The sequence below is a fragment of the Nyctereutes procyonoides genome, unplaced genomic scaffold, assembly GCF_905146905.1.
Source record: "Nyctereutes procyonoides isolate TBG_1078 unplaced genomic scaffold, NYPRO_anot_genome, whole genome shotgun sequence".
Classification (NCBI taxonomy): domain Eukaryota; kingdom Metazoa; phylum Chordata; class Mammalia; order Carnivora; family Canidae; genus Nyctereutes; species Nyctereutes procyonoides.
The window spans coordinates 2,412,709-2,430,770 of NW_026575129.1; the positions used below are offsets into that span (position 1 = coordinate 2,412,709).

General features: G+C 52.0%; 2 protein-coding genes across 2 annotated transcripts; one reads left to right on the forward strand and one right to left on the reverse strand.

Moving 5' to 3' along the window:
* Positions 1 to 884: 884 nt before the first annotated feature.
* Positions 885 to 8,796, reverse strand: OTP (orthopedia homeobox). Its single transcript, XM_055342206.1, has 3 exons — positions 8,760 to 8,796; positions 7,059 to 7,468; positions 885 to 1,415 (listed from the first exon to the last, which is right to left on the reverse strand). Exons 1-3 carry the CDS (start codon positions 8,794 to 8,796, stop codon positions 885 to 887), a joined length of 978 nt encoding a protein of 325 aa, XP_055198181.1.
* A 1,855-nt stretch (positions 8,797 to 10,651) lies between these two features.
* LOC129521025 (translation initiation factor IF-2-like) lies at positions 10,652 to 17,842 on the forward strand. Its single transcript, XM_055342225.1, has 5 exons — positions 10,652 to 10,833; positions 10,956 to 11,319; positions 13,625 to 14,030; positions 15,617 to 15,782; positions 17,647 to 17,842. The coding sequence occupies exons 1-5, from the start codon at positions 10,652 to 10,654 to the stop codon at positions 17,840 to 17,842; spliced, it is 1,314 nt and encodes a 437-aa protein (XP_055198200.1).
* Positions 17,843 to 18,062: the final 220 nt, after the last annotated feature.

Genomic DNA, 18,062 nt, shown 5'->3' on the forward strand with positions numbered 1-18,062 from the left:
ACTTATCAAAATGGGTGAGAGCGCCTCTTCCTCGTCACGTGACCGCTCCAGGCCGCTCCAGCCCCGGTCCAGCCCTGGTCCAGCCCCAGTCTACCCCAGTCCAGCCCAGTCCACCGGCAGGTGCCTCCTGAGAAGCCTCCCTTCCGTGACCTCACACAGTTGTGCTTAAGAAAACAAAAGTAAGAGAAAGGTGTTCTCTTGCAAGCCAACGGAGGGCTGCGTGGATGGGGCAGGGGTGGGGCGGCGGGAGAGGAAAGAAACAGGAATGGGGCGGAGAAGACAGGGGTAAACCAAGTGATGTCAGTTGGGCCCTCAGATGCTTGTCCTCCTTTAAGACGAAAATCCCTAACATTGTGCTGTCCCTTGAGCACGTGCGTGTGTGACCTGGGTGCACGGGGGGGGGGGGGCGTGTGTGTAGCGTCTGAGAGTGAGCGAGAGTGCGGGGGGGGTGTGTTTCTGCCCACAAACCAGTCCATTGGTGTCTGATTTCAGATCCTGAGTCGACTCCCTGTTAAGTAAAATGGCGGGAAGGATGCTTCTGGCCGGGCGCGGGAGGAGGGGCGGGGGCGCGGGCCGGGGGCGCGGGCGCGGGCGCGGGCGGGTGGAGGGGAGCGCGCCGCCAGGCGGAAGCCGGGAGGAGGGCGCGAGCGCGGGCCGCGCGGGCCGGGGCGGGGGCGGCTGGAGCCCGCGGGCCGGGGTGAGCCCGACGGCGAACGCGGGAGCGGAGCGCTAGACGGGAAGTGGCGGGGGCCGGGGCCGGGGGCCGGGGGCCGGGGGGGTGCGGGGGGGCGCCGGGGCAGGGCCCGGGCAGGGAGCGGGGGCCCGGGCGCGCGCCGGGGGACGTCGGGGCGCCCTGGGGGCGGGGCGGGCGGGGCGCGGCTGCATTAGGTGAAGCTCATGGAGACTGTGTGCTCTAGCGCCTTGCGGCGGAGGGAGGCGATGCTCGTGCCCCGCCACACGTCGCTGCTGTCCGGGGAGCTGCAGAGCTGGGGCGAGCCCGAGACGTTGCTGGGGCCGGGGAGGGAGGCGGGCACCATGCCGGGGAAGGCGGGCTGGTAGAGGTGCGACTGCAGCCCCGCGCCGTTGGAGCCCGCCAGGCTGTTAGACAGGCCCATGGAGTTGGGCGGCGGCCCGGCCGCCAGGCTGCACTGGGACAGCGACTGCGCCATGGCCTGCTGCCGGCCCAGCGCGGGCGGCAGCGGCAGCTGAGACACGCCCGGCATGGCGGCCGCCGCCCAGCGCGTGTCGTTGGCGTGGAAGGAGCACAGGCTGTCGCCCATGGCGGCGGCGGCGGCGGCGGCGGCCGACGGAAACTGAGGCAGGCCCGGCGTGGGCAGCAGCGTCCCCGGCGCGCGGAACACGTTGGTGGTCTTCTTGCGCTTCTTCCACTTGGCGCGCCGGTTCTGGAACCAGACCTGGAGCGGGCGGGGCGGGAGACACACAAGGCGCCGTTAGCCGGCGGAGGCGCGGGCCCGAGCGCTGCGCGGGTGCCCCGCGTGCCCCGCGTGCCTCCACCCGCCGCCCCCCCGCCCCCCGGCCCGGGCCGCGGGGTCTTCGCAAGTCGAGACAACTGGCGGGTTGCACTGAGCAAGGGCCCCCTTCCGGGGTCCTGGGCGCTAGTGCCCCGGGGCGCTTACCCTCGGTGCACACACCGCGCCGCTGCACGCCGCCACAGTCCGTGCACTGCTTACGTGCGCAAGTCTGCAGGCAGGCGTGTGTCAGAATTGGACCCACCGGTGTACAAATGAAGATAAACATGTGTACCCATGTGGCTTAATAGCGTGCCTTATAACACTGATGGGGTACAGAAATTTCAGAGACGCTGGAAATTTGGAAATTGATGAAGGGCCGTGGACGACATAGCCAGTTTCAAAATCGAAAGACAAAGGAAAGCCCCCAACGCCACGGATGACAGTGCGGAGAGGTTAATATAGTGATCCATGCGGGAAAGCGAGCGGCACTGAGCTACGGTGTCGTCGTTTGGGTCGCGCTGTGACTTGTGACTCCTAGTGACTGGTACTGCTGCTACAAGTCTCCTTGCCTCCTGCTCAAACCTCTCTAAGGGCACCTTTCATCTGAGCTGTGCAGATGCGCTGGAACCCGCTGCCAAAGCCCCAGCCCTGGAGCCTGCAAGTCTATTTTCAGGAACTTACTGAGGACCCGAGACTACAAGGCCTCCAATTCCTCAAGCCCTCCTCTCTGTTTCATCCTTTTCATCTATGAACTGAAAGCAAATTTTCTGACCACGAATTAAAGAAACTCAAATTTAAAGCTCACACTAGCCATGAATCAAATTTGATTTTGCGTAGACCCGATATTCACATACCTTTTAAAAGGTGATGTATTTGACAAAGTATGCTCCAAATAAAAACAAACCTTCTACTCGTTCTTTATTCACAGTAACCCTGAATTTCTGAACCTACCAGACATTTGCCTACTAGTGTCATATCCACTATCACAGAGGAAAGAAAGTTTCTCCTGAAAGATGTCAAGTAAGCTGCCTGACCAAGGTAGCTTCCCGTCTCCCCATGTTTGAATTTGATTTTTTTTTAACAAAATAATTCCCAGCACGCATGCCTGGCAGGCTTGCAGTTTAACATCTAGTCAGTCCGAGGTTTACTGTGCACAAATATAAATGATGCGAGACACAGCTCAGGTACTGACTGAGTCTCCTCTTAGAATTTGGCAAACACAATTTGACTGTATTCATGACCAAAAGATTATTCACCCGTTAATCCAAGCTAATATTTAGTATTTATTCTGCAAGATAAAGGATGCACCTGACCCCTTCTCAGTAAGCCAGCTATCCACAGACTTGTGTTACACCCGTGCAAGTGGAGACACTTAACAGTCTGAACAGCATTGCAATCTAGAATTATCGCCCACCTTTGGATTGGCCCTCGCCTTGCTACCATACTCGTGCCATTGCCCACCATTTTATCTTTCTCTGATTTCTACCCTATTTCCCATGTTTCTGCCTACCCTGAGTTCCGGATTGTATAAAGATGCCGAGTCTCTTACTTGCTAAAGCCCCTTGAGTTGGTGGCACGACGGATTAATGAGGCTGCGGGGGCCCTCAATAGTAACTGGGATCAATGCTGATGGCTGAGAATTGAGCTGTTAGAGGCCTCGAGTAGAGAGTAGCCCACAGGAGCCAAGGAAAGCGTAGCGAGGAGACCTGCAGTCACAGGTCACTTTGCCTTCCCCATCCAAGGCTGGAATAGGGGGAGGTAGACCGGATGGAGCTCTAGACAGGGACAGTGTCTATGTTGAAATGGTCCCATCTCACATTCTGCCCCCGGATATATTTTGAAAGGTATCGATAAAAATGGGCTACTAACATCCTGCAAAGCGTCAGTGAGTCCGAAATGTTTAAATGTTTGGAATGGGCAGTGGGAGATGGGAATGGCAGATGTCTGGGGGGGGGGGGAGTGGAAAGAGAAGCAGAAGAAAGAAAGAAGGTGGTGTGGGGGGGGATTGCCCCCATAGAACATAAGTAGAAAACCCACTCGCTAGACAGGTTTCTGAACCTCAGGCACAGGTGGAAAAGAACAGCTGTTAAAGAACTAAATATTATAGGAATAATCGAAAAATCGTGCTCAATTATGTTTGAGGGTTAGTAGTCAAATGATGGCTACAAAATTTTTTATGTTTCATGGCTTACTGGGGCTGGGGAAAAAAATCTGCATGGGGTCTGAGCACCTCCGTTCCAAGCTATGATGCATATGTTTTTAAAAATGTGAATGTTTCCACTTGAAAACTAGAGCATGACGGATTAAAATGCAGGCAAAACCTAAGGGAGATTTTGAGAATGCACAGATGACAACTCCAGAAAATATATTAACCGCAGCCACAGGCCAACTTTGTACTCAGTTTGAAATGCAGCTCTTCTCAGAAAATGCTTAATACAACAGTGAGAATCTAATGGAGGTTGGAATTTAAAAATCCACTTTCATGATATCTGCTGTTACAGTAATATAGACATACTGTAAATGTATTTTAAAATATATAGCCCGTTTAATTCCCCAACTATAAATGGCTCAGAAATAGAGAAAGAGAGGGAGAAAGAGAGAATATTACTTTTTTTTCCCCCTCGAAGCAAACGCTTTATGAAGATCTCATTGGAATCCAGCAAATGATTAATGTGAAGATTTGGGAGGAAATCTGGGGAGCTGTATTAAAGCCGAGATCTCAGGTTCATTTCGATCAGCCAGCCGTGAACTCTGGGCCGAATTCATTACACTTTAATAGTGCTGGGAGAGGAAGAAAATGCAATTTCTCATTCCATTAGAAAACTAGAAAATACTCTCAGCTTGTCCCCCTATTAAGATGTGGCAGGTGACAGGGCCATTCTGGGGGACACGGTCAATGGAATTACAGCACATTATTTTTGTTCGTATAAAATATTGAAAGGCAAGCCTGACTGTGCAGAAGTTATTTCACTGATTTGGTTTTTATGTAAATAAAATATTGAAAGTTAATTAATCCGTGCTAGAGACTAATGATTATGCTTATTATATTGCATTTGATCGCGTAATTTGCATGATTCTCGCATTGCTGCTTAATAAGCCATTCCAGGTTATAAATAATTCTGAAATTGGTTTCTAATAATGGCATGCTATAAAAGGAATGGTTTTATTACACTAGCCAGAAAAAGGGAGCGATATCAGACATGGAACTGGCCTCCATGTGAATAGAGGTGCTTTAATAAATACTTATAAGCATGATATATACCAGATGGAGATAAAAATAAGTATGTTGGATCAGTTAGTCCAAAATTTAAAAGCATCTTTAAAAACATAGAATTCTAATAAATTAAATGTTTAGATCATTTTTAATCAGTGCAGTGGCCTACACACTGAAAAGAATGTGTGGCAATCTGTTAACTATAAGGAAAACTATGAAGTACTCATCATATAAGAACATAAACCAATTACTATTTAATTTGAATTTGGTCAAGGAGCAATGGTACAGTGAATTGTGAAGTAAATACATTTTCCATAAATTATTTTTGCATTACATTACATAATGTTAATCATTCTGAAATGTTAATTAAGAAGGTTATGTTGATCTGATTACTTTTTAAACTATGAAACATTATTTTTAAAAATATTGAAATTGCCATTCTATTAAATTGTTCTATCAGCAGCCTCAAGCTATTATCTTTTGTTGAACATTATGCTAGAACAATTAAAGTACTTTGTCTTTTTCTTCTTGATTATTCTTTTGTGTACTTTTTGAAAATAACTGTTTCTATTACATAGTTTGTATTTTATTTCATTTACAACTTTTTCTATTAAAAGAATCACTGCCATTAACCTTTGGAAAACCTAATAAAGTTTAATAGACCTCATTTTCTTTTTTCATAAAGTCAGTTGTCCGATTATATTTTATTTGTGATTCTAAGTTCTATTTTAATTTAAACTAATTACCATTATGTCTAAGCATTAAGCAACAGCATTTTACTCTTTAAAACAAAAATTATTAGGTAGTATTTCTCTTGAGGGAGAAAAAGCAAATTTATGAATTTTGAACCTACAAGATTTTAACAAGCCAGTATTATCATTAGCAGTAATGGATTTATTGAAATTGTATATTTCTGTTAAGGTTTGGACTCAACTTCAGATTTAAAAAAGAGGAAGTAGGCAAAAAAAATTTAAAGCATTAATAATATATAGCTGCACAATGCAATGAACACTCTTTGGGTGTTCATTTCAATGGCCCCTATGGTTCAGGGCTTCCAAAGTTCACTAATGAAACCACCCAGACTTCTATTGAGGAAAAATACTCATCTATATTATACCTCGATTATTTCTTTATTAATCTGACGACTTTAAGTCCCCAATGATGATACTCACTTGCTGACTATTTAGAACAGAAGCACATGCTATTTTTCCAGGTTAGACTATCTTTAAAATGTCGCACAGAGACAGAAATATTCAACACTGTGATTATGGGCCCCTTGTCTCTTACTTCTTAGATCAAATGTAAAGTAGCTGAGATCTTTAAACTTAATTTGTTAAAGCGCCTAGAGCTATAATTGACACCCAGCATGACGGAGGGAAAATACCACGTCCGAGACAGGAAAGGAAGATTTTCAGAACCCTGGATAGCTCAAGACTAACTGCGCGCCTTGGAATTTCACCTCCAGCGTTTATCCATAAAATACGGTATATTGTTTTCATTCTTCCAAAAAGCGAAAAGAAAAAAAAAAAACCTGAGATGCCGGGCTTATATTTGTTTTCCCCAATTTTCAGGAAAGTTATAGGTGTGACTTTGTAAGTTATATATAATTTACAACTTGGAGGGTCGTTGGATGAGAACAAGGGGTGAGTAATGATTTCGTCTAGTATCTGTCAATCTTTCCTGCCCTAAATGTCCCTTCTTCAGATCAGATATCTACGACAGAAAGCCTTCATCCCTCCCCTAACCCCATCCCCAGTTTCCTTAGGGGAAAACCAGGGCTCACAGACTGGGGGGATCTCTCCAGCCGCCCTTAGCGCCCCGGTAGACCATCAAAGTTTAAAGCCTTTGCAAACATCAAAGCTAGGGGTATTTTGCCTGAGAGCGGTGGGAGAGTGATATTCAGGAGAATAAAGCTACACCGTGAAACGCAGGTGTGGATTCTTTTTGAAGGTGCCACTATGTCTTATTTTCTCCCCCTTTCAAGTTTTCGGTGTAATTGTTGCATTCCCCCGTTTATCCAGACGCCTAACACAAGCTCGTTACGGGGTAATGAAGTACTTGTCAATAACTCGAGCTGCGGTGGAAGCGCGCGCTCAGGGTGGCCGCCAGGGAGACGCGGAGGCGGGGAGACGCGGAGCTCCCCTTCTCAGGACGAACCGGATGACCTGACAGTCGAACGACGCCGGCTTCGCTTTTGAGCCATTTCTGTGGGAATGTGGCTGTGCTGGCGGGAGATCGGGGCCCTGCCTGTCCGTGGAACTCACAGGCCGCCGAAGCGCAAGCCCAGGCCCCTGGCCGGGCAAAGGCCCCGCTTCCTTGGCCCAGTCGCCCCCCCCCCCGGGCTTCTGCCCCCGCGCCCAAGCCCGGTGTACCTGCACTCGGGACTCCGTCAGCCCGATACGCAGCGCCAGCTCCTCGCGCATGAAGATGTCGGGGTAGTGAGTCTTCGCGAAGCTCCTCTCCAACTCGTTGAGCTGCGCCGGGGTGAAGCGCGTCCGGTGGCGCTTCTGCTTCTGTTGGCCCTGCTGCTGGCCGGCTTGGCTGGGGTTCGGGCCGCCTTGGGGCCCCGGCTGCTTGTCCGGGTCCTTTGCGCTCACCGCCAGCGAGGCCGGCGTAGAGCCCACTGTGGTGATGTCCTCCCCGGGCAGCAGAGTGGCTCCCTCGACTGGGTCGGAGCTGGGCGCTAGGTCCCCCGGATGGCCCCCAGGGTCGGAGCCCCCCACGCCCAGCCTACACTTCACCGCCTCCCGGTGGCCCAGAAGCTCGGCAGCATCTTTCATACCTGAGGAGGCAAGGGGATCTCCATCACTACCCGCCCGGCCCGGCCAGGAGGGACTGTCCTCACCGCGCGGTCCTCCTGCAGCCCCGTCCTCGGCTCCCTCCGCGCCCCAGGTCGCCCTACTGAGGAAACTCCGGGGCTGTTCTGCTGGCCTCCCCGGAATCTGGACGGCCAGGCGGGAAGGGCACGTCCCGGCCCCATTCCCTCTGTCCGCAGCCAGCTCCCGGAGTAAACAGCACATGCTTTCGTATCTCCCGCAATGAAACACTCCCAGTCCCGGCAAAGAAACCTGCCTCCGAGTCCCTTTCATGAACCGTACCCCTGACGCCCCAGGAACGCGAAAGCAATCCTTGCACCCGGTGGAGAGGGCAGAAAAGAAAGAAAGAAAATTAAATGATTCCTTGGTCGCTGCCCCACCTGCGTCTAGACAGCTTAGCGAACTCTACCTCCGGCCCTCGGCCGATTACCTCTCACTTTTGGAAGATGAATAATTCTCCAAGCCTTCCGCCCTCTGAAATCAACCCAAATCAGCTCCGCCTCCCCCTCAAATCAGAGAAAGTGTTTGGAAAATGGAGTCACATCCATCACCAAAGATTCCCAAACCGGAAACCCAGAGCCCAGCAACACAGACCGCATTAAGGAAACTCAAGGAAACTCTATAGACAGAACAGTGAATCAAACTTTCGAGAATTCAACTTTTCTTTCCGGAGAAATAAAAAAGCGCGTTCCTCTCAGCCATTGGCAACGCTGAGTCCCTTGCAGGCGGGAATGCCTGTGGGGATGAATTTGGCTTTTCTCCTTTTTCAGGGAACACACTTAGAAAATCTGCCTTGATTGCAGCGGCTTCTCGTTTGATGTCAGATTTTTACAAATTCAACCATACTCAGATGAGGGGTAGAGAAGGAGGGAATAGGGACAGAGAGAAAAAAAGGGGGAGAAAAAAAATCCCAAGTCAAAGCAAACAGGAGGGGGAAGAGAGAAAGAAAAACACCTCCTAACAAATTATCTCAGGGTAGATCACAGTTCAAAAAAAATTAATAATAATAAGGGAGAGGGAGGAAGGGGGAAAAAGGAAAAACAAAAAGTAACAACATTTCCCTAGACCTTTTTTGGATCTACATATTCCATAGATTTTTTTTTAAAGACGATGTTAAATCAAATTAAACTTTAATGCAGCACAATTACTTTTAAAGAAATTAGTCCATTTAGGGCGCATTAAGGTAAAATAAGGAACAAATTGACAATTTCCTGCCCCGGCTTCTCCTGGTTGCCCGGGCGAGAGGCGCGCACTCACCTAGCCTGGCGTCCAGGAGGTCGGCGTGAGACAGCATCGCGCACCGCTCCAGGGCGAAAGCTGTTCCCCCCCAAATTTTAGCGGCTTTAAGTTATTTAAAATAGATATAAGCTATAAGCTATACGATATAGATATATATAGATCACCTAAATGAAAGAAAATTCGGTTTGTGGTTAAAAAGGGGGCTTCTTGCATTATAATGTCCTTTAGAGAGACGGGGAGGTGCTTAACAGTTGAATGAACCCGTGAGCAGCTCGGCGAGGGGACCAATCAGGAGGGCAGCCTGCAAATGTCAGCGCCGGGCGAGTCCCCCGCTCCGCCCGCCCGCCCGCCCGCGCCCGCCCGGAGGAGGCGGTGGCCGCAGCCCCGGCAGCTCCAGCCGCGAGCAGCAGCCAACGCGGCGGAGGCTCCTGGGCCTCGCCCCGGGCTTCCGCGCACGGCCTCCTTAGCGCTTCCCCGCTGCTCTCCCCAGTCACACCTGTCCTTTCCCTGGCCCCTGCGTCCTCCAAGGTGCGGCCCAGGCTCCGAAAACCTGGGAGCTCCGTGGGCCGGAGGCGATGCACAGGGCAGCGCAGGGCTTGACCCCCGCGTGACCCGCGAGGCGCCCGCGCCCCGGGCCGCGCCCGCCTGCCGCCGCCTCGTGCCGGCCGACTCGCAGCACCACCAGCGCCCCGCGCGGCCTCTCCACCCGCCCAGCAGGCCTGAGCCCGGGGTCCCGCGGCCCTGCCGGGACCCCCGGGCCTAAAGAGGACCACCCCCCTCAGCAGGCTGGGAGAGGGCAAAAGGAGTCAACTCCCCAGGCGCCCCCGGGGCCCGCAGTCAGTCTCAGGGCCCCGAGTGCGGTGTCGCCTCCTGCGCTCGCGGCACCTTCCCGCCGCCCGGCTCCCGCTCCTCCGCCAGGCCCATGCTTGCATCCTGGCCCACATCCTGCTCTTTGGGTCAAAGTTTCTAAGTTCAGCTCGGTTCCCAATTCCACTTACGGCTGTAAATAAAGTTAAATGCTCTTTATTTTCTTCTTGAATATGTTAAACTACTTGAACAATTTAAAGTGCTTTGCACAAGTGAAGCGAACCATCTCTAATGTTCTGATTTTTCAGAGCCAGCCAACAACAAAGTTTAGATTAGTAATATATTTCTAACCAGAGTAATTTTCAAGATCATTAGGCATTTATGTAATTAGTGCCAAATCTATAAGCTTTTATTACGATTATTAGAGTAAAATCAGTATAAATTTGTACTAATTTACTACTGTTTAGACTTGGCTGTCAAGCCCAGAGGTTCTTATTGTAAATGATAACTGAGGAAATTAAGTGCAAAATTCTGTACCATTTCTGATCTGCTCCTAAACAATCCGTTTCAATTGTATTTGTAGCAGAACATAATGCCCTTTTAAAGTTATTTGACTTGTATTTTTATTTGCAGCACAAGAAAAATGCCCTCTACCCAGGCACAATGAAAACTGATATTTACTACCCTCAACTTGATTAACATTGATTTTTAATTCGAGAGTGATGCAATTAAGATTATTCATTTAGTGCAAATAAAGCTTCCACAAAAGGGTGGTCCTATGAAGTCTGTTTTAAATAATACCGAGCAAATGGCTTTTTTTGTTCGCCGTCCAATTGACTTACACAAAACATTGGAAATGCTGCCTGAGAGCAGATGCGCGAGGAATGTGTGTGTGTGTGTGTGTGTGTGTGTGTGTGTGTGTGTGTGTGTCCTTAGCTGCATGCGTGACAGGGACCGAGCAAGGAGACAAAGGAGGCAGCAAGGCGAACTCTGGGGCAGTTTTGCTTCCTCCTCCTTCTCTCCTGCAGCCTGCTCCCCTCCTCCCGTGCACACACACGTGTGCGCGCGCACACACACACACACACACACACACGCGCGCGTGAATGCCGGGCATCAGCCACAAAGGTTCCTTCCAAGCTACGGAGACGGCTTCCTCGGAAGCTGTGGGCCTGGCCGAGCCTCAGCGGCCGCCACAAGCAGCACGGCCTGGGGGGCCGGGGCCCGGGAAGGCGGGCAGTCGCCTGGCGGAGCCCGGGGGACAGCGGTCTGCTCGGAAGCCCCCAGGGTGTTGGGCAGACACCTAGTGTCCTTTCGGGAAAGGCTTGGTTGGGAGAACAGCTAAACCAAAGCAAATAAAATCTCTCCAGTAGAAACCTTCTCCTCCCCCAAACAACACCCCAATCCTAGAAGAGACGGCGCCCGGCGCTCGGGGCGAGAGGCCAGACAGCGGCCGGGCAGGAGCGGCGCCCCGGACGTGCTCCCCAGGGCGCACCTGGCGCCTCCCGTGGGGTTCGCAGCGGGGTGTGTCCTGCTGGGAGAGATTAGAGGGCCTTCCGAGACCGGCGCGCAGGGGCAGAGGCGGGGAGAGCCGGAGGGCCGGGCGCGGGAGCCCACCCTGCTCCTCCCAACCGCAAGTGCGCTGAGGCCGGGACGCGGGGAGAAGGGCGCTGGCCCAAGGGCGCGGCCCGGGGCCCCTCGCGTGCGCCGAGACCTGCCGGCCTCCCCCTGCGGCCCCCGGCAGCCGCCCGCCGCCTCCCGCGCGCACTCGCTTGTACATTGTTTTGTTCTATCTTTCAGGTCGATAAATAAATGTGTAATAGTTAATGTGAAGACACATCAGAGTAATAACAATGGGACGAAATCAAAGGATTATCCATCTCTGTTAGTAGCCGCTGAATAACAATGTTGCGGCGTGATTGATAGTCCGCTTCATTTTATGACTTTTCTATTGGTCTTGATTTTTATAGCAGGATAAACAAACTAAATCATTTCTTCCAAGACTTCAGAGCATAAGCATGGGGGGGGGGGCGGATAAAGGAAAGGAAAAAAAAGGAAAGAAAGGGAAATCTGAGAGCGGGAGGGGTGCGGGCGGGGGCGTCGGGCCTCGTGGCAGCGCGGGCAGCGGGCGTGGCGAGCAGCGACAATGGGCCCGGGTCAGGCGCCCGGCCCTGCGCCCCGGTCCCCTCAGCGGCTCTTCCTGGCCAATGTCTGAATCCACCCGGGCCGCGCCTGGGAGGTATTTACCAGAGTTTTATTCCCCGTCATCTTCCCACGTTCCGGAGGCAGCCGGGAAAGTGCCGGTCAGGCCCATTGCTATTGATAATTTAAGGCATTTCCCACATGATCATGGGAACTGAAGTCCCTAACAAGGCAAGGCTTTAGCGCAATGGCCCCCAAATCTTCGGAATGACAAGAATGTCTTCAGAAATCACTTCAAAGCAAAGTAAAAGGATTTTCTATGACGGATCCAGTGATTTTTCCTCAATAAATAGGTTTTAGATTGTTACACACACGTAGAAGTGGAACAAAGGGAACTACCAGAAAATATATTGGTTGCCCCTAATAAAATTTATTTAGACAGTTTACCTCTCATAAAAAATAGAGATTGAATTTTGTACAAGAGCCTGCCAAGGGGCGATGCACAGGGAAATCATTTTTTTTTTTCCTTTCTCCTCTTTTCCCCTTCTCCTTTTTAACGAAGCACAAACAGCATTTAGAGGCCAGGGAACCCGCTCCGGCTCCTGCTCCCGCTCCCGACCGCCAAGCGCCCAGACCCAGCCTGAGAACTTTGTAGTTCGGAGACAAGTGGGCTTTCGGGCATATATGTATATACATTAAATCAAAACCTTGATTGCCGGTTCTGTAAACTACAAGCACAGCAACTACCAAATCGGTGGCTTCCCTCCTGCTTCGCTGTCCTGATCCAGAGAAAGATTTAGAACTATAGTGTAGTTGGATGGGGAGGGGAATGGGGTGGGAGATCCTGGCAGCCAGGGCCCTAATGATGGATTTATGCTAATTAGGTTTGTAATTCTGATTTTCTCTCTAATTGTATTTCTGTGCTCACTGTGAATCTTTTGTAGAGACAGACAGAAAGAATAAAAATTTATACTAGGTGCTCCTGAAGAATGGGGTAGCGTGCCCAGCTCCTTGATCGTTTATTCCACATACAGAAACCTCGGGTGTTTATTAAATATAACTTTCGGCTGCTTGGGTTGTTTGTAAACTGCTCTCTTTTCTTTGCAGACAGTGGGCTGAGATATGGTGCGTTATTATTCACATCCCTGCTATTAAATGCTGAATTGTAACATTGTTCCCTTTAATGAGGAGCGCCTCCCTCAATAATTAACGATCTCACATTTTCCTATTTTCTTGCCTGATGAAAAGAATCAATTTTAATTCGTGGTAAATTACAGCCATGCTTTTGGGTATTATTTGCTTACAGAAAACAAATCAAGTGACTTGAACAATCCTGTTTACTTTTCCAGATATGCAATAACCCAAACACAGTGGCAAATCAGATCGCGTTCCTCGGGCCTACCTTAAAACCTCAAAAAGAATAAAGGGTAGGGGCAAATAGTCGAGAAAAAAAAAAAAAAAACAGGAAGCTCTCTGTCCACTGCGTCTGAAACAAAGGTGACCACCGTCTCCTACATCTTACCCCCAGGTGCCAGAATGGAGGCTCCCCAGCCCCAAGCCTCATCGCCCCACCCCCGTCCGGGACAGGGGTCGGTGGTCCGCATCTCGGCACGCTCGAGTTTGGCACTGCTTGGTGTGTGTATGGTTCGTTTGAAGGGACTCGATGTGAGGGTGGGGTGAGTGGAAGGAAGGAGATCTGGGAGGGCAGCCAAGTCTCTGGGAGAGGGTGACAGGCACTTCCACACTCCTCTGCATAAAAGAACTCTCCTGAGGTTCCCAGCAAAAGAGACCGAAGCCAAAGAGGCTCCGGCCGAGTGCTCTCGCCCGGCCACTGCGCAGGCCTCCTCGGCTGGCCTGGGGCGGCGGCCCGGGGGCACAGTGAGCGCCCTAACCCCTAGGCACCTGGCTTGGGTCCCGCCCCAACTCGCACTCCCCAGGCCTCCCCGGCCGGAAGCGCAGAGACCAGGGGTGTCCCTTTGATGCCGCCGCCCAAGCCCAGGGCGGCGAAGACTCTTGGCAGACGGGACCCGGGCTCCCCAGCCTGTGAACTAAAAGCCGAGGACCCACACTCGGGGCTGCTTCTCCGCAAGCGCAGGCAGCGAGCGGGGCCTGCGTGGTGGCCGCGCGTGTACTTCGTGAGCGCCCTGCGGGCTCACGCGACCCGCGGGGAGGTGCCCAGGGCGACCCCACGGCCGCAGATGCTCGGGGGGAGACTGAGTCCTGCCCTTCTGGAAAGCCCGCGGCGACACTCGGGCTCAACGAGAAATGGTCTCCGCAGTAAACAGTTTCCCACACATTCAAGTTTGCAAACTGTGACCATGCGGCCCACCCGCCTGACTCTTCGTAGGCGCTGGGGCCCGTCCCTTGCTTATTTTCTTCTATCTTTGCCTTTTAACAACTCAGGGCAGAAAGCTCTACACAAAACAATGACGGATCAGAACCCGCCCCCTGATTCCGTATCTCTCTCTCTCTCTTTTGCCTTTAGCCCTGTAATTTTAATGGCCCCAATTAGCCACACGGAATACAATAAGCGACATAGATATTTTATTTGTATGTGTTAAGTTCAGTGCTTTTCTGATTTCTATTTACTCAGGATAAATAATCATATATCAGTTATTCAGTTAGGTGACAAGGCTGGTAATTGGAATAAAAAGAAAAACATCTCATCCTTATCTCTTCCTATAACTAGATATAGAGCTAATAAGACTGCATCAATCTTATCTAGCAAATAAATAAAATAGACAAACAAACAAATTCGCCTCCAACAAGTTAATGCGGTGTATCTGAGTGGAAAGTAGATATTTTCACGCATTCTGGAGATGAGGAGTGACTTTTAATAAAATCACAAGAAAAACAAATGTAATTCTGTAAGCGGGGCCTCGGAGCCGCGGGCGCCCGCCCCTCCCCTGGCTCCCCGCCGGGCCGTCCCAACCTTCTCCTCTCCGCGGGCCGTTAGTCCCGCTGCCGACCGACTGCCGGCGAGGTTTCCCCGCTACTCTACACCTAGGGGTGGGGTAGGGGAGGGAGATCTAATTCCATAGGTAATGAGCCTTCCTCAAATAGGGTTTTCTGTTGCCTTGTCTTTTCCTTCTTTCGTTAGCATTCTCCCTTTGCTCTTCCTTTTTCCTCATTCCTCACTCCTCTTTTTCCCTCTTCCCTTTATTTTCTCTTCCTCCTTTCTCTTTTTCCTTCTTTCTCTTTTCTGCCTTTTTCGTCTTCCCGCTCCTTCCTCTCCTCTCTCCGCTCTCCCTCTTTGCCTCCGCCCTTCGTGTCCTCTTTATTTCTCTTTTTCTCCCCATTTCTCCTTTTTTTCTCCCCTTCTCCCTGCTCTCCATCTTCTCTCCTTTCTTCTCCCTTCCTCGCTCCCTTTCTTGTCTCCCTACACCCCTTCCCTTGCCCCCTCCCGGCAGCCCGAGTGCGGCTAATTCCGGGCGTCTATATTCACTCAATTAGAGAAATCTACAGAGAAGATCGATCTTCCATCTGCAGACATGCCAGCTTAACAAATTAGATTCTTGTTTCGTGCAGGTGATTTGGTGACAGTTGGGGAATTAGAAGTAATAAGTTGTTGTGTTTGAGCCCAGGCCCCCGCCCCCCGCCCGCGCCCCTCCCCGCCCGCGGGCCCCCGGCCGCGCCCGCCGCCCGGGCACCCCCAGCGCCCCCACCCCCAGCCGGCCCGCGCCCGCCGCCTGCCGCCGCCGCATCCCCCGCCGTAATTAGTGCTGCTGCCCTCCATGTGGGCTCGATTAAACCGTGATTTAGCCGAAAGAAATATAATTATGGCTGCAAATAAAATAATCAGCATTGAAGAGCGATTTCCTTAATGAGATGGAGCGGTTGCACGTCACGGAGTAAAGGGGTCTCATTAGGAGGTGGTAATGAGGCTTGGGTGGATGGTGCAGTTACAAAATAGCCCAACTCCTCTGCAGGCCCGGCCCGCCCGCCCGAAGTGGCCGCCGCAGCCTTCCCGCCGCCGCGCCGTCCCGCGGTCCCCCAGGGGCTCCCGGGCCGGTCCCGCCCGGCCCCCGGGGGGCGCAGCGCCCGCCTCGCCGCCTCCTCCCTCCGCCCGGCCGCGCGGTCCGGCGGGGCGGGAAGGTCGGCAGGGGGGGCCACCAGGGGGCGGGAGGGCGGCAGGGGGGCCACTAGGGGGCGGGGAGCACCGGGGGTGCGGGGGGAGGGCGGCAGGGGGGCCACCAGGGGGCGGGGAGCACCGGGGGTGCGGGGGGGGCGGCAGGGGGGCCACTAGGGGGCGGGGAGCACCGGGGGTGCGGGGGGCGGCAGGGGGCCACTAGGGGGCGGGGAGCACCGGGGGTGCTGGGGGGGCGGCAGGGGGGCCACCAGGGGGCGGGGAGCACCGGGGGTGGGGGGGGCGGCAGGGGGGCCACCAGGGCGGGGGGCAGGGGGGGGGCGGGGGGCGGCAGAGAGGCCACCAGGGGGCGGGGGGCCGCGGCGTGCGCTCCGCTGGGGGAGCCGGGTTCGCAGCGACGCCTTCGAGGACGCTGGGCGCCGAGGAGCAGGTCTGCGGGAGGAGCTGAGGGGCGGCCGGGCCATCCCCAGGCGCAGGCCCCGGGCGGGGGGTGCTCGGCCGGGCCGCGGCGGGTGACCAGGAACAGGTGTGCAGACGCAGGGGTGCGGCGCGGCGGGAGGCGTCAGCGCAGGCTGCTGCCCACCAGCTTAGAGACCCCGCACGGAAGGGCCTCGGGGGTTCTCACTCTCTCCACGTCATTTTCCGAACTTTATCAAAGTACTGAAAAGGCACCCACTCTGTCTCAACCACCACATAGGGGAAAACAAGTCTTAAATAAATTATTCCAAAGCTTTCCCTAAGAGGGTAGCTCTGGCCTTTCAGTTTTATTAGGTTGCGGACAGCCTGTGAGCCCTTCTTCACATCACGGTGTGTACATACGCACGTTCCCAGTATCCGGAAGTGGTGATACCTCAGTCTTTACTTCTAATTAGAATGTTAACCCTTTCTTGATTTCTGTTTTATCGTTTGGAACCACTCTGAGCCGGACAAGGAAACGCACATTATCCATACAACTTGGCAATGAGGTGGCTGACACACTTTCCCCTATTCATCCAACCAGTGTTTACTGAGCACCTAACTATGTGTGCTAGGCACTGAGCTGGGCCCTGGTGAGAGATGAACAGGGGGCAGATCCTTGGCCTAGTGGAGCTTACAGTTCAGCATGCCCTGCATTAAATTACTCAGCCATTGGTGGCCTCTGGCCATTAGGCATTGCACCCTTTGGGAAGCTGAGAAAAACCTGACAAGTAGGTCTAGCTTATGTTCTCTGAACCTCCCAGCTTCCCCACCCAGGAGGCTGGGATCCTAACAGAGAAAGCAATTTGATAAACCAACTTTCTTCGGTGCTAGGAGTTAACATAATACCCTTTATAGAATGTTCCGATTTTAAAAGAGGAATTCAAAGAGAGTCAGGTGCCCTAGATGAATGATTTCCACATCTTTCTGATGGCAGTGGGAGGTTTGGACCAGGACAGTTTGGAAATAAGTTAGTACTATGCCAAATTACTGCTTCCCTAATCACCATCACTAGCTGGGATGGAAACTCTTACACGTAAAAGACTTGTGTTTTTTTTTTTCCCCCTTGGGGAGTCACAGATCCCTTTGAGAATCTGATGAAAGCTGTGGCCCTCCTCTCATGAAAATGCATGTATTTGCAAACAACCTCAGGGGGTTCGGCCCCCCACAAGTCCTAGTTTATGAAAGAGTGGTATCTAGATGAGCCTTTAATATTTGTGATTAAGACTTTCAGGGAAGAAATAATGTAAATCTCCGGAGGAGTTCTATCAATAGATCTGCATCTAGGGAAGAGGGGAGTCAGAAATCAAAAATAAATTGTCAACCAGTAAGTTCCAAGAAAACAACTGGTGAGAAGATGCATGCAGTCTAACAAATTTGTCACAAATTCATATCTTCTATCTGACCCAAATACAGATTGATATTAATCGAAACCTATCTGAAAATTTTCCATATTGCAGAGACTTGTCGGGAAACCTACTTTGTTGGTGGGCAGCTCTTGCCCAGATGCAGGCCCTGGGCTGCTGGCACTCTGGCTGGGGAGGGCAGCAGCTTCAACACCATGGTGCATCCTGAATACTCAGACTTTGCCCTGGGTGGAGATGCCAAGTGAATGTGATTAAAATTCACACATTGGGACCTCAGGGATGATTGGTGATTGGATGATGAAGGGCTGTTAAAAGTCTGTTTAAGCCCCCTAAAGCCCCCAAATCCAGAGCTTAAACTAATTCTCTTATTCACTCCCCAAAGGAATTTTTCATATTAGGGACTGAAACCAAGCAGTAGAGTTGCCTTCTTCACCCTCCCAGGCTTTCCCAAGACGCTAACATAAG